A 12176-nucleotide genomic window follows, 5' to 3' on the forward strand; every position below is an offset into this window, starting at 1 on the left:
AAGGAACTGGCTGCAGAAGGCACAGAATAAATCAATGAAAAAAATATGTTTGTTGTAAAGCTGTTTATGTTGTTTCCTACAAATTAGTAATTGTTTTGTGGTTGGAGAACCTTGTTGTTTAACCTCAAAAATATTTCTTCTAGCTCCTTGGAAATTTCATACCAATTTAACTAATAGAAACAAGAAACGTTGAGCTTGAAGTCTATTAGTAAGGGAGGGTATTGCAGCCCCTTTTAGGGTTTCTCCACAGACTTTTCCTGTCAGTGCTATGGAATGCACAGAAATGAGGAACGTCTGTGCCCTTTTCCCTATCAGAAGAAAAAAGTGGTTCGTTGTTTTATACACCGGATCTTGCACACAAAACATCAAAAATAAGAGACTTGCCTTTACAATTCTAAACCCCTTTACACTATCTTTTTGCACTAATTACAGTTCGCAAGCATGTCAAAGTGCAAGTAGATAAATAGGTACCGCTCTGGCGGGAAGGTAAAGGGCATTTCTGTGTGCTGCTCTGGTTTCAAGTGGTTTAGTCATGCTGGCCACATGACCCAGAAAAACTGTCTGCAGACAAACGCCGGCTCCCTCGGCCAGTAAAGCGAGATGAGCGCACAACCCCAGTGTCATCCACGACTGGACTTAACTGTCCGACGTCCTTTACCTTTACCTTTTTACATTTGGCATGCCAAATGCCTTCAGACATTTGCTTGAAAAGGCCACCAATTCCTTTACACTACTGTACAAACGTATTGGTGTTAATAAATTAACGCCATGTAACTTAAATGTGGAAATGCATTTAATAGCTGTGAGGTACTTGATCATGAGCACAGAGAGGGAGATATACGGTAACTCCTTTCCCATGTACCACAGTCCCAGCAAAATTGACTTTCTCAAAGTTGCTATTTTTCCCAGGTGTGGTGCTAACCTCAGCCTTTAATATGCTCATTAGGGAAGCCATTAAGCATTTTACACATCTAAAGAGTTGGTCAAGTACAGGTGTGTTGCCATAGAAACAACTAGCTAGTAATGCCTCCAGTAGGCCTTTTTCTCCCCTCACCTGGCTGGATGCCACATCATCCTAGGAGTAGGAAAACAAGAAGCCGGTTTTGTCTAGTCCCAGGCTTTATTTGCTCTCTGGATGGACTCCAAACCTCTGGCTTTGGGGACCCCCGCAGAGACTTAATTGGGAAGGAAGACCTGTGGGAGTGTTAATGATGTGGCCCCTTCCATCTTATGCTTCTATGTTACTTATATATGTGAAAATAAAACCGTTTCATGCAAGACTTGACTAATCTAGTCCACACTAGGGCAAATCACTTCATAGCAGATTGCCTTAAAGTGATTGCCTCAATATCAGACCCATGGCGCCTCTTCAAAGGCAGGGAGGCAAAGATACAGTGGCACCTCAGTTTGCAAACACTTTGGGTTACAAACTCCGCTAACCTGGAAGTAGTACCTCAGGTAGAGAACTCTGCCCCAGGATGAGAACAGAAATCACACGCCGGAGGCCCCATTAGCAAAAGGTTAAGAATGGTTTCGGGATAAGAACAGACCTCCAGGCAAAATGGGTTTGTTTTGTCTCCCAAGCCAAAGCGTGATGCATTTTGCATTGATTTAATTTAAGGTGCAGTGAAAGTCCAGTATGAATGTGCTGAATGTCTCCAAAAGGTGTAGCATTAGTGCCAAACCAGAAAGGAAGTGTACAAAGCAGGTGCCTTGGGGGGGGGATGCACACCCACAACCTGATTAAAAGGCTGAACTATGGTGATGGCATGCTCACTCCGATCACACAAATGCCTCTTTCTCTTCATGACATGGCACAGAGAAGGGCTGCTGGAATGAATTTACTGGTGTGTGTGTGTGAATTACTGGGCTCAGATGTGCTACACATCTGATTCTCACCACCCCTTTTCAAAACTGCTATGCAAGTATTTCCCAATTAGTAGGAAATTCACCTGGTGAGGAGTGAGGTGGGAGTGGGACCAGGCTCTTGTTAAGTACCCATTGCTTCATTCCCTGCACATGCTGAAGCCATATTCTTTATAACAACCCCCTGCAAGCCTCTTGCTGGTATGAATGGGGCTGTGCATGAGATTCTGATTGGTTCCCTCTGTTGCATGAAAACTTCTGCTCATTCAAATGCACTGCTCAACCATTTGGCTAAAATCTCGTGGCTACATGTTGCTGGCACAAACATTTAATTCCAAGCTTCATAAGCAACAGCGCTGTAGGATGCATTGTGGTTAAAGTGAGGTCTTTGGTCAGATTCAAACCATTTTATTAAACTGGTTAATTAGCAATTTGAAAAGGAAAAAAAAATCAAGGTCTTAAGGTCTCCCCGGGTCACTGCCAAACCACAGCCTATTAACTACTCCTGCCTTTCAGCAGCAATAATGATGAGGTTTTGAGAACATATGGAATCAACTAGGTGAAAGGCTTTTATGAGGAACTTTAACAGGGGGCATGATTTTGCAAACAGAAATTCTAGCAGACGATTTCATGGATTTGCTTCCTTAACTGTCCCTTTAAAGAAACCAAACTCCTTCCTCATTGAGGGATGTCACATTCAGACAGACTTTCTCTCGTACACTGGGGGGGGGGGGGGAGAGACTTTTAAGTGGCTCCCCCTGGACCTGTTTTTCAGAGTTTGTTTCCTTGACACTGACCTCATTGTGGTGACTTTCACAGCTCGTCAACCCCCTGTCATAGCATGGAGCCAGTTAGGGATGGTGAGGAAAAACTAACCTCCTTCAGGAAGCTAATGGAATTACTGGTTTTACACAAACACATAATTTCCTTGGTATTTTGTGAGGTTCTGTATTTTGATTGACTCAAGAACAGATTTAGCATATTCATCCTTCTCTCCATGACTAGAGGGGGCTTTAAATCCTACCTGTTTTATCCTCCCCCCAATCCTCCTGAAGAACATGTGTCTGCACACACAAACAGTACTCCTCCTTACCAGTACTAAATTGGTGGGCAGGCTGCCTATGAGACACTTTCTCTTGCCAATTGGTTGGCTTGTATCCACCCATTTTCAGCAGATTTCCATTTCCCCCAAGATATGTCTACAGCACAGTTCTAAGCTTTACTGTCCCTGGCCTCTGTTGCTTTTTATGGGTATGGTGAATGTGCAGGTGTTGAAACTCAGCTCTGCACCATGAGATGTTGTGAACTAAAATAATGATTTCTGTTGGGTAGATAAGGCCAGGCTTACAATCAAATTGCATTTTCACTGCCTCTCCTGGTATGCCCCGCGGAGGACCTTAAGGTCCACAAACAACAATACTCTGGAGATCCTTAGCCATAAGGTGGCTAGATTGGCCTCTACTAGGGCCAGGGCCTTTTCAATATTGGCCCCAACTTGGTGGAACGCTCTTTCACAGGAGACCAGGGCCCTGTGGGATTTGTCATCTTTCCGCAGGGCCTGGAAGACGGAGCTGTTCCGCCTGGCCTTTGGGCTGGACTTAGTCTGACCCCTGTGTTTTCCTCCCTCGTGGCTTGGATTTATGGACTACTTAAAATGAGGCTGCATTTTAAATTTTAATATTGTATTTTAATCTGTATTTTAATTAATTGCTTTTTATGTTTTTTTGAAATTTTATTGGTATTAGCCACCCTGAGCCCAGTTTTGACTGGGGAGGGTGGGGTATAAATAAAAAATTATTATTATTATTAATATTATTATTCAAGATTGCGGTGGGCAGGTTAAGGTGCACCTGCACCAGGGCCAAAGCCAGTCTTTCTCACAAGAAGAAGCAGTCTTTTTCCCAGGTGGGGTTTCAAATGAATGAATATAAAATAAGTAACTTCCTCATAAGTAACAGAAACACCAGTAGTCCGCCCAAGTGCCTGTGTTGTTAGCATGCAAAACATAAAAGCCTAGAAAGAACTGTGATATTTATGTTTAGAAACTTTCTCCTATTTGTTATAAATACTTTCTTTAATTAACCATTACCACCTTCAAGCCCTTTGCCATTCTCACTGTCAAAGCAGCTAAAGAAGGATTTTTTCTTTCAATCATAAAGATCTTGAAAAATCATGAGGTGGGGGGGATCTTGGATGGGCAGAGCAGGATGCATCAAGTGAGTACATTTTGCACCACTTTTTATTAAAGGAAGAAGAAAGGGGAAATTATTAGAGGAAAGGCCAATTCTTCAAACTCAAGAGAGCCCTTTTTAAAGTTGAGAAGGGAGACACAGAGGGGGCGGGGAATGCCTTACTTTTTAAAGGGTTTATGGTGATTTGTCCTGTTCATCTATAGGAAGCAAATCCAGAACTTTTTGATCTGGAGTTGCAGACTTTGTGGCACAATAAAACAGTGATTTATGGGCAGCTTCATGTGATTCCTTGGAACAGGTGGCATTTTAAGCAGCTGTATATTTCTTTCCTGGAGCTTAGAATGGTCCAAATCCACCAAAGAATTGAGAATTCTCAGAACAAAGCATGTACACATGTGTGCATGGTTTTCTACCTGCCCCTAATTGGAGAAGGTGGTAATTCTGTCTAAGATGCTGTGGCCTTTGAATGCATTTCGATCAAATTCAAATCCCAAATCTCATTATAATTTCAAGGCCAAACGAGCAAAGGCTGCAGTTCCCAATCCATTTAACTATGAAGTAACCCTCTTGGTTTTATTGGGGCTATTCTAAAGTTCAATTGCTTGTGGATTACAGCCAAAAGCACTTGCTGCCTGAGCAGCTGATCTGCTTGAAAAGGGCAGGGCAATTTTCCAAGGTGCTGAACTATTATTTCATACAGTCTCATTGACATTGCTGACAACTCCTGAAGTCCAAAGGAGACCCAAGCAGTCCAATGCAGTTTGTTGTTGTTGATTAGTAACATTTTGTTTTGCGTATGTTCTTTGAAATTAACATTTGCTGAATTAAGCATTTATTGTGGTGTAAGTCTTTTTATGGGTATGGTGAAGGCTTCATGTGCAGGTGTTAAAACCATGTGATGTGACGTTGTGAACTAAAATAATGATTTCTGATGGGCAGAAAAAGCCAGGCTTGTTTGCCATTTGTATTTGTGTTGTATTGGCTGGGCTTTTAGAGGGCAAAATGTATTGCATCGTGTCATATGTACAAAGCAACTTTTACAGCAGCTCTAGAGTTCCAATAGCTTTTCTAAAACAAGGGATAAATATGCTTAAAATAATGTGGCTTCATAGTAAAGGTGTAATGAATGTTGGCCTGTAGCTAAGAAGCAGCAGCTATTCAGCTAACAGTCTCCTAGGAACGTTTAAGGGCACATTGTGGAACTACAGTTTAAATTTGTCATTACTGGAAGCACAAGAAAAGGTCTGTGGACCAGGAGTCACATATCATTCCATCCTACCCTCTCTGCAAGTTGGCTTACTCAGAAGTCCAAATCTTTCCCCACATGTCTAAGCCTAGGCTTCAGCATTTTCTATGACCCATAAAATGTGAGATTAGCATCTCCCTAATTTAAACAGGCTGCAAAAAGCATGGGTTTAAAGGATTTCTTACCTTTTGAGGCTTATAGGCTAGGGAGGAAATAGCTCATCCAAGGATTTCCTGTGGATTCAAAATAGTGGACTAATAAAAATAAAAGCTAAGAAAAAGATTGATTGGAAGAAGAGAGGTATAAAATGCTTACGATTCAGAGTTATTTCACTGACAATCTTACCTACCGTAAAAAATAAGAATATTTAACTTGGAGATGTTTTTCTCTCTTTGGCTAACTTGCAACCTATTCAAATAGCATTGGTTACACCATGGCTGTGGGACAAATGTGTGAAAACCCTGTGAAGAGCTGCATAATAATAATAATAATAATAATAATAATAATAATAATAATTCATTCATTCATTTCCCAGCCACTCTGGGCAGCTCCCAACAGAATATTAAAAACATGATAAAACATCAAACATTAAAAAACCTGCCTTCAGATGTCTTCTAAAAGTGAGATAGTTGTTTATTTCTTTGACATCTGATGGGAGGCGTACCACAGGATGGGTCCCACTACCAAGAAGGTCCTCTGCCTAATATGCCCAGGATAAGCTTTCAGAACCCTTAGGGTTCAAGAAGCACCATAAATTTTCACCTCTACCACCAAATTTTTATTTTATTTTGTTGCACAGTAAGGTTTTTCTCAAGGGTATGGTTAAATAGTGATTCGGCAAGAGTTTAGAAACAGACTACAACTACTGCTTGACTATTTTTCTATTTTTAAGATAGCTGAGTTGCTTGTCACAATTCTTTACACTCTAATGTACCCTAAGAAATGTGCCTTAGATTATTATGATCATTAAAATTGCTGATCTGGTTTCTTCTGGATTATCTTTTTGACAAAGATGAGAGATTTCTCTGTAGGAGAGAGAGAACATCAGTTGGCAGTGCCTCCCCCACCCATGTGACTGAGAGGTATTATGCGCTGCCACCCACTAAGGTTTAAACTGACAGATAGTGGTCAGCTATCATTAAATTGCTGTCATGATCTCAGCAGCCGCATCTTCATAAAAAGGCAGTTTGGTTTAGCATAACTGCGCCCACGTTGTGTTCAATCAGCAGTGACACGCCCACACCCAATACTGATGGCGCTGAATCATGAATTAAATCTAGGGACAAACACATCTGGGAGGTAGACAATGGGAGATAAGCTATTAACGATTCCATTGCATATCTGGAAGCTAAACTTTGTAAGCAAGCATGGCTCTGATCGCCTCTGCTAGAGCTGAATGACATTCTGGTGCTATGCTATGCTGTCAGGCTGAGCCATATATCAGTGACAGGTTAGTTGCTCGCTTTGAGCTCTGTCTTGGGGTAGAGGGTAAAATCTGCTGCTTGAAAAAAGGTCAGGATAAAGCCCCAGGTCCAGGAGAAGGCTGAATTGACTTCAATAAGAGATTGAAAATGTTATTTTTAGATGACCAGGCTTTGAATTGGGAGCTAGAAATTGATTATTTTGAGTGAGAAGAGAGAGAAACTGCACACAAATGAGAACATGGATATATTTACACTCTTCACTAGCAAAAAGAAATCCCTAGCAAAAAGATGGTGCCCTTGCTCTTTTCTTTTTCTGTTGAGGATGTATTCCAGTCTTTTCCATGCCTCTAATGCTTTACTTCTGGCATCACTTCTTGTTTCCTGAGTAACTCCTATTCATTTTCTGTGTATGTACAGGTGCTGTTTGCCTTGAACCAAACATTGCTACAACATGAGAGTCTTCGAGCCGGCAGCTTGCAGGCCCCTTACACCACAGAAGATCTCATCAAACACTACAACTGTGGAGATCTCAATGCTGTCATATTTAATCATGATACTTCACAGGTATGTTTCCCTACACAGGAGGAAGGTGTAAATAGGTATAACATTGTTTCAAGGCCTATTTTTCTGTCCAGTTCTTTCTTCTCAGTATTTCAGCCCACAACCCTACAGTAGGTAGGTGAGCAACCGAGAGCTTCTAGCTGATTAAATGTATGATGTGAAATTATGTTTTCCCTAAGAAACCTGTCCAAATGCCCTGCTAGGCCTCCTCTGTCTTTCATCTCCCATAAATATCTCACAGACCCATGTTCAAGGCTCTTGAATATGTGGATATACAAAGCCTTGAATAACTTGGGCCGAAGACACGATAAGGACCACCTGAGCCTTTACATCACAGCCCTATCAAGGACCTCAAGGAGGTGTACATGGTTCTACCCCTCCTCATTTAATCTACACAACAACCTGGTAAAGTAGGGTAGGCTGAGAGGCAGTGACTGCCCCAGGGTCACTCAGAGAGCTTTTTGGCTGAGTGGGAATTTGAACCCTGGTTTCCTAAGTCCTGGTCTGACACTAACCACTACACCACACTAGCTCATCTTATTATGGTTGCAGTTCCAGCTGTTTTGGCTACAGAGGCTTGAGGTTTTGTTGTACAAGACATGTAATCAGTTTCAGCACTAAAAGAGGTAAAAGGGTAGCAGCATCTGCACCAGTTGCAACAAGGATCAAGCTGGCTAACATTGCTTTGCCAATCTTCTCCTGCCTTGTGCTCTCAAACCCTCCTTCTCCCTTCTCCCCACACCTTGGATACCCCTGCGTTCTTCACGTGTCTCTTGTTTCCTTGAGAGACAATGAGATATTACCAATGTTTTTCTAGAGCTGCTTTGTGTGTGTTTTGGCTTGGTGAGTGACTGAGAAGCTTTGAAAGGAATGTGAGCATAAATGAAAGTTAATTGCAAGTGCTTGGAAGGCCTTTGAACATAATTCCCTCTCATTAGGACAAAAGACTTTGTAATAATTGACTTTGCATTTGAAGAGGAAGTGTGCATTATGTAAATAGGCTACAATGCCAAATAACTTCCCAAACATGCCATAATCCAATAATAATCCTTGTGTCACAAGAGTTTGGGCAGAATCCTTTGTTTTCTCTTAGATCTTCAATATCATAGAGAACTTTTAAGAACTTCTGAAGTTTTATAAGTTCTCCCCTGCCCACGTCTCACACACATGGACAGCTTGTACAAAAATAACTTTTATAGACTATCTGGCAGAAACAAGAGGTAAAATATCATGGAATATGATCCACTGAAGTTAAACACTTAAGTGTAACTGCTTAAGTAGCATCCACTTAAACCAATTGTACTTGAAAGTTTTGAACTTTAGCTGGATCATAACTATGATTTCAAACATTTCTCCTTTGTTCTGCAGCCTTCTGTAATCTATGGACTCATGAAAAAGAACAGACTTTAATTCATGTATTTCAGACATTTCTATGCTATTCTTCAGCTGAATGTTTCCCAAGATGGTTTTCAAAGAAGGCATAAAGAGAATAAAATTAGGGCACAATCTTAACTTCCACTCCCGACCCTGCCAGTACCCTGGAAATTGGTGGGATAGCTACTGCATCTGCAGGTGATTGGGGGGGGGGGTGTCCTGCAATTGGCCAATGCTAAAACCAGTAGATCCTGGAGTGATTCAGGTCTTCTCCCTCCCTCTTTTCCTCCAGAATGTCCCATTTGGGAGCTTTCCTCTGGATTCCACTGGCAACTGATGGGCTGCTGGCTGTGTGGAATCCTGGGCAGAGGGTCTAATCTATCCCCCTCCCCCAGTCCAACGTAAGAGAGGGTATGGATTGCTTTGCCTGTCAATCAGTAAAACATTGTCACATAAAAACAGCAACTAAAGAACAGTGTTAAAACAAGTTTGAACACAAAATTATAAAAGATCCAGGATAATAAAAGGGTGATTGCTCGGCAGGGAAAAGGTACCAAAGAATGCTTTTTGGTGGGGAGGGGACACCAATATGGAAAAAGCCCAGGGGCAGATTATCTTTCCATTAATTTGGTCCTGAGTTGCTCAGGGCTTTATATGCTAACCTTGTCATATAACTGCCACTTGGGATAACACTACAGTGGTACCTCTGATTAAGAACTTAATTCAGGCATCGCCAAACTTCGTCCCTCCAGATGTTTTGGACTACAATTCCCATCTTCCCCGACCACTGGTCCTGTTAGCTAGGGATCATGGGAGTTGTAGGCCAAAACATCTGGAGCGCTGCAGTTTGGGGGTGCCTGACTTAATTTGTTTTGGCGGTCCGTTCTTAACCTGAAACTGTTCTTAACCTGAGGTAGCACTAATGGGGCCTCCTGCTGCCGCTGCGTGATTTCTGTTCTCATCCTGAGGTAAAGTTCTTAACTTGAGGTACTACATCCGGGTTAGCGGAGTCTGTAACCTGAGGTGTTTGTAACCTGAGGTACCACTGTATATGGAGGTGGCTCCCGTTCAGTTGGGGGGGGAGGGGAGGCACACATATGAAAGTGGGCCCAAGTGGCATGTACAGTTGTCTGCTTGGACTCTACCTAGCATGAAAATAAATTGGGAGGGGGAGAAATTTCCAACAACTTCCCTTAACTTTTGTATACCTGGGCTTTTGTTCTCCTAATATGAATCTTTTATAACAGGCATGGAGAACCTAGCTGTTGTTAGACTCCAACTTCAAACTGTCTAAGGATGAAAGGAAGTGGAGTCTAGCGACATCTGTTGGGCCACAGGTTTCCCATCCTGTTATATAACCAACTGAATTGTAGTGGAGAATAAGTTAATAAAAGAAACTGTCCTGTCCCATAAATAAGAAGCAAATAATTAGGAGGAAAAATTAGCTTACTATCATAATAATAGTAATAAAAACATAACAAAAACTTACCTTTTATGTCTATGGATGATGGGAATCTCACAAATAAAAGGGAGAACATATGATTTTTCTATAAAAATCATATTGTACCGTATTTTCCCCCACTGGAAATAAATAGTTGAGGGATGCTGGACCAATAAACAAAAAACAAAACAAAAACAAAACCTTGCTGTGGTGTGGGTCTTTTGCATTCCTCTTTCCATAATTTGCTCATGTCACTTAAGTCCTTATTTAAACTGGGCAAACCTGAGCAGCGCAAAGTTTATTCCATTGGGCCGTGACAGAGAAATACAACAGGAAACAGATCACTTTCTTCTGCACACTTCTGCAAATACTTGACTCTCCTATGACTGCTCTAGCTGATAGATTTATGGCAGACTTTCTGGGCAGGCAGTCAAAATGATATGGAACTGAACATTCTTTAAAATAAAGATAGGGAAGGAATGCTTTTCTTCTGTGTTGTCCCCTGGATGGAAAAGTAGCCGCCTTGCTGCCAAGGAAGCTTTCTCTTTTCAGATCAAGTGAATGATTCATTTTGGGGCGTCAACTCAGTTATGACAAAAGTGACCCTGATGAGAAGTTCTGATTCTAATGGCTCTTTCTGTGCATAGCCCATCCTAAGTTCAGGAATTGTGGTTCCATGCCCATTTGATGTCACTATAGCATGCTTGGATGTTAAATATATTTACTCATTTAGCACACCTTACCATCCAAAACCAGTATTTGCTTTTCTCTCCAGTCCGAAAGAGAAATCAACTACTTCATTTTCTGTTCTTACTCCTGGAAGTAGTGAACATGCCTACATAGGTTTTTGGGCAGGCATAATAAAATTATAATGATTTAAAGTTCCATTACAGAAAGAAAACAGCTCCTGCCTCTTTGCCCTCCATGGAGGAGAGCATTTGTGTGTCATTACCATACGCTCACTGTCAATAAAATTGTGAAGCTGTTGCTGCATAGCCATTTAAAATACGTTATCAGAACATCCTGCTTTCAGATCTGTCCTTAAAGATTTAAGGCTTTTGATAAGCTTTAATTACACCATTAATTTGTTTCCATTCCAGCATTGGGATGGATATATATATATCTGGAAAGCTTCCAAAACTGGTCAATGAAAACTATCTTTGGAATTCTATAACTACAATAAATATTAAATGTTGAGCCCAAGACCATTAGGTAAAGTGTTGAGTGATAAGCAAGCTCCTCAGTTGTTCCAGGAATGGTGTACTTCTTTATCTTAAAAAACAAAACAAAAAAACCCAACCAGCTCAGCCCTGTCAGTATAATCCATAGCATACTGGGGACATATTACCTTATCACCTTTAAGTTTAGACATAACACAGTGCAGCATTGCTGGCATAGACATTTTGTCCCTATAGAGAAATGAAGTCATATTTCCAGAGAATAGTTCATAGTAAAACAGCTGCAGCCAGAGAGAGGCTTGTTGAGCTACAGAAATGACAGGATTGCTGAGCATCCAGTTGGACTGGTTCTAGACTTGTCATGCTTAGCCCACTGACTTGGGAGCCCTTTTTTTTCCAGTAGAGATCATAAGACCACACCAGATTTATGTTGGCGTCACTTTGGAGCAGAACATGTAGTGTAGGCAATCCAAGACTCTCTTGTCGATATAAGAGTTATAGGACCAGTCAGTCAAATTCTATAAAGAATTTATTATGCCAAAACAGATTTCCTATGATATCTTAGTCTGAATTCAATAATGTTGTGTCTGGTGGCAAAAGAGCAAATGGACGAAGTATATAGAATACAAACATGAAATATTCAGAAATACTTTCCAATTCCTCACTGGGCTGAGTGTTTTACAATGAGTGAGATACAATGCTGTCCAGTATCACACATTGTGCTATTGCAATCATTTTATCAGCTCTAGCTTTTCTGGTTGTCAGGTGGAACCATCTCCCCTCTTCTCCCCACAAACACTGTTCTGGGGGTTCTCTTGACCCCCCCCCAGCTGATTTCGGGGGCATCATGGGAGGAGAGAGGGGAAGGCTCCATTGCATTACTGGGACTCACTT

General features: G+C 41.4%; 1 protein-coding gene across 1 annotated transcript in view; it reads left to right on the forward strand.

The window, feature by feature from the left end:
* TRABD2B (TraB domain containing 2B) overlaps positions 1-12176 on the forward strand; it is a 252036-nt gene that overhangs the window by 159566 nt on the left and 80294 nt on the right. Inside the window, exon 3 of the mRNA XM_035121644.2 lies at positions 7146-7292. Within this exon, the coding sequence (XP_034977535.1) occupies positions 7146-7292 (147 nt within the window). The remainder of the gene's footprint in view (positions 1-7145; positions 7293-12176) is intronic.

This window comes from Zootoca vivipara, chromosome 7 (genome assembly GCF_963506605.1).
Source record: "Zootoca vivipara chromosome 7, rZooViv1.1, whole genome shotgun sequence".
In the NCBI taxonomy this organism is placed as follows: Eukaryota; Metazoa; Chordata; class Lepidosauria; order Squamata; family Lacertidae; genus Zootoca; species Zootoca vivipara.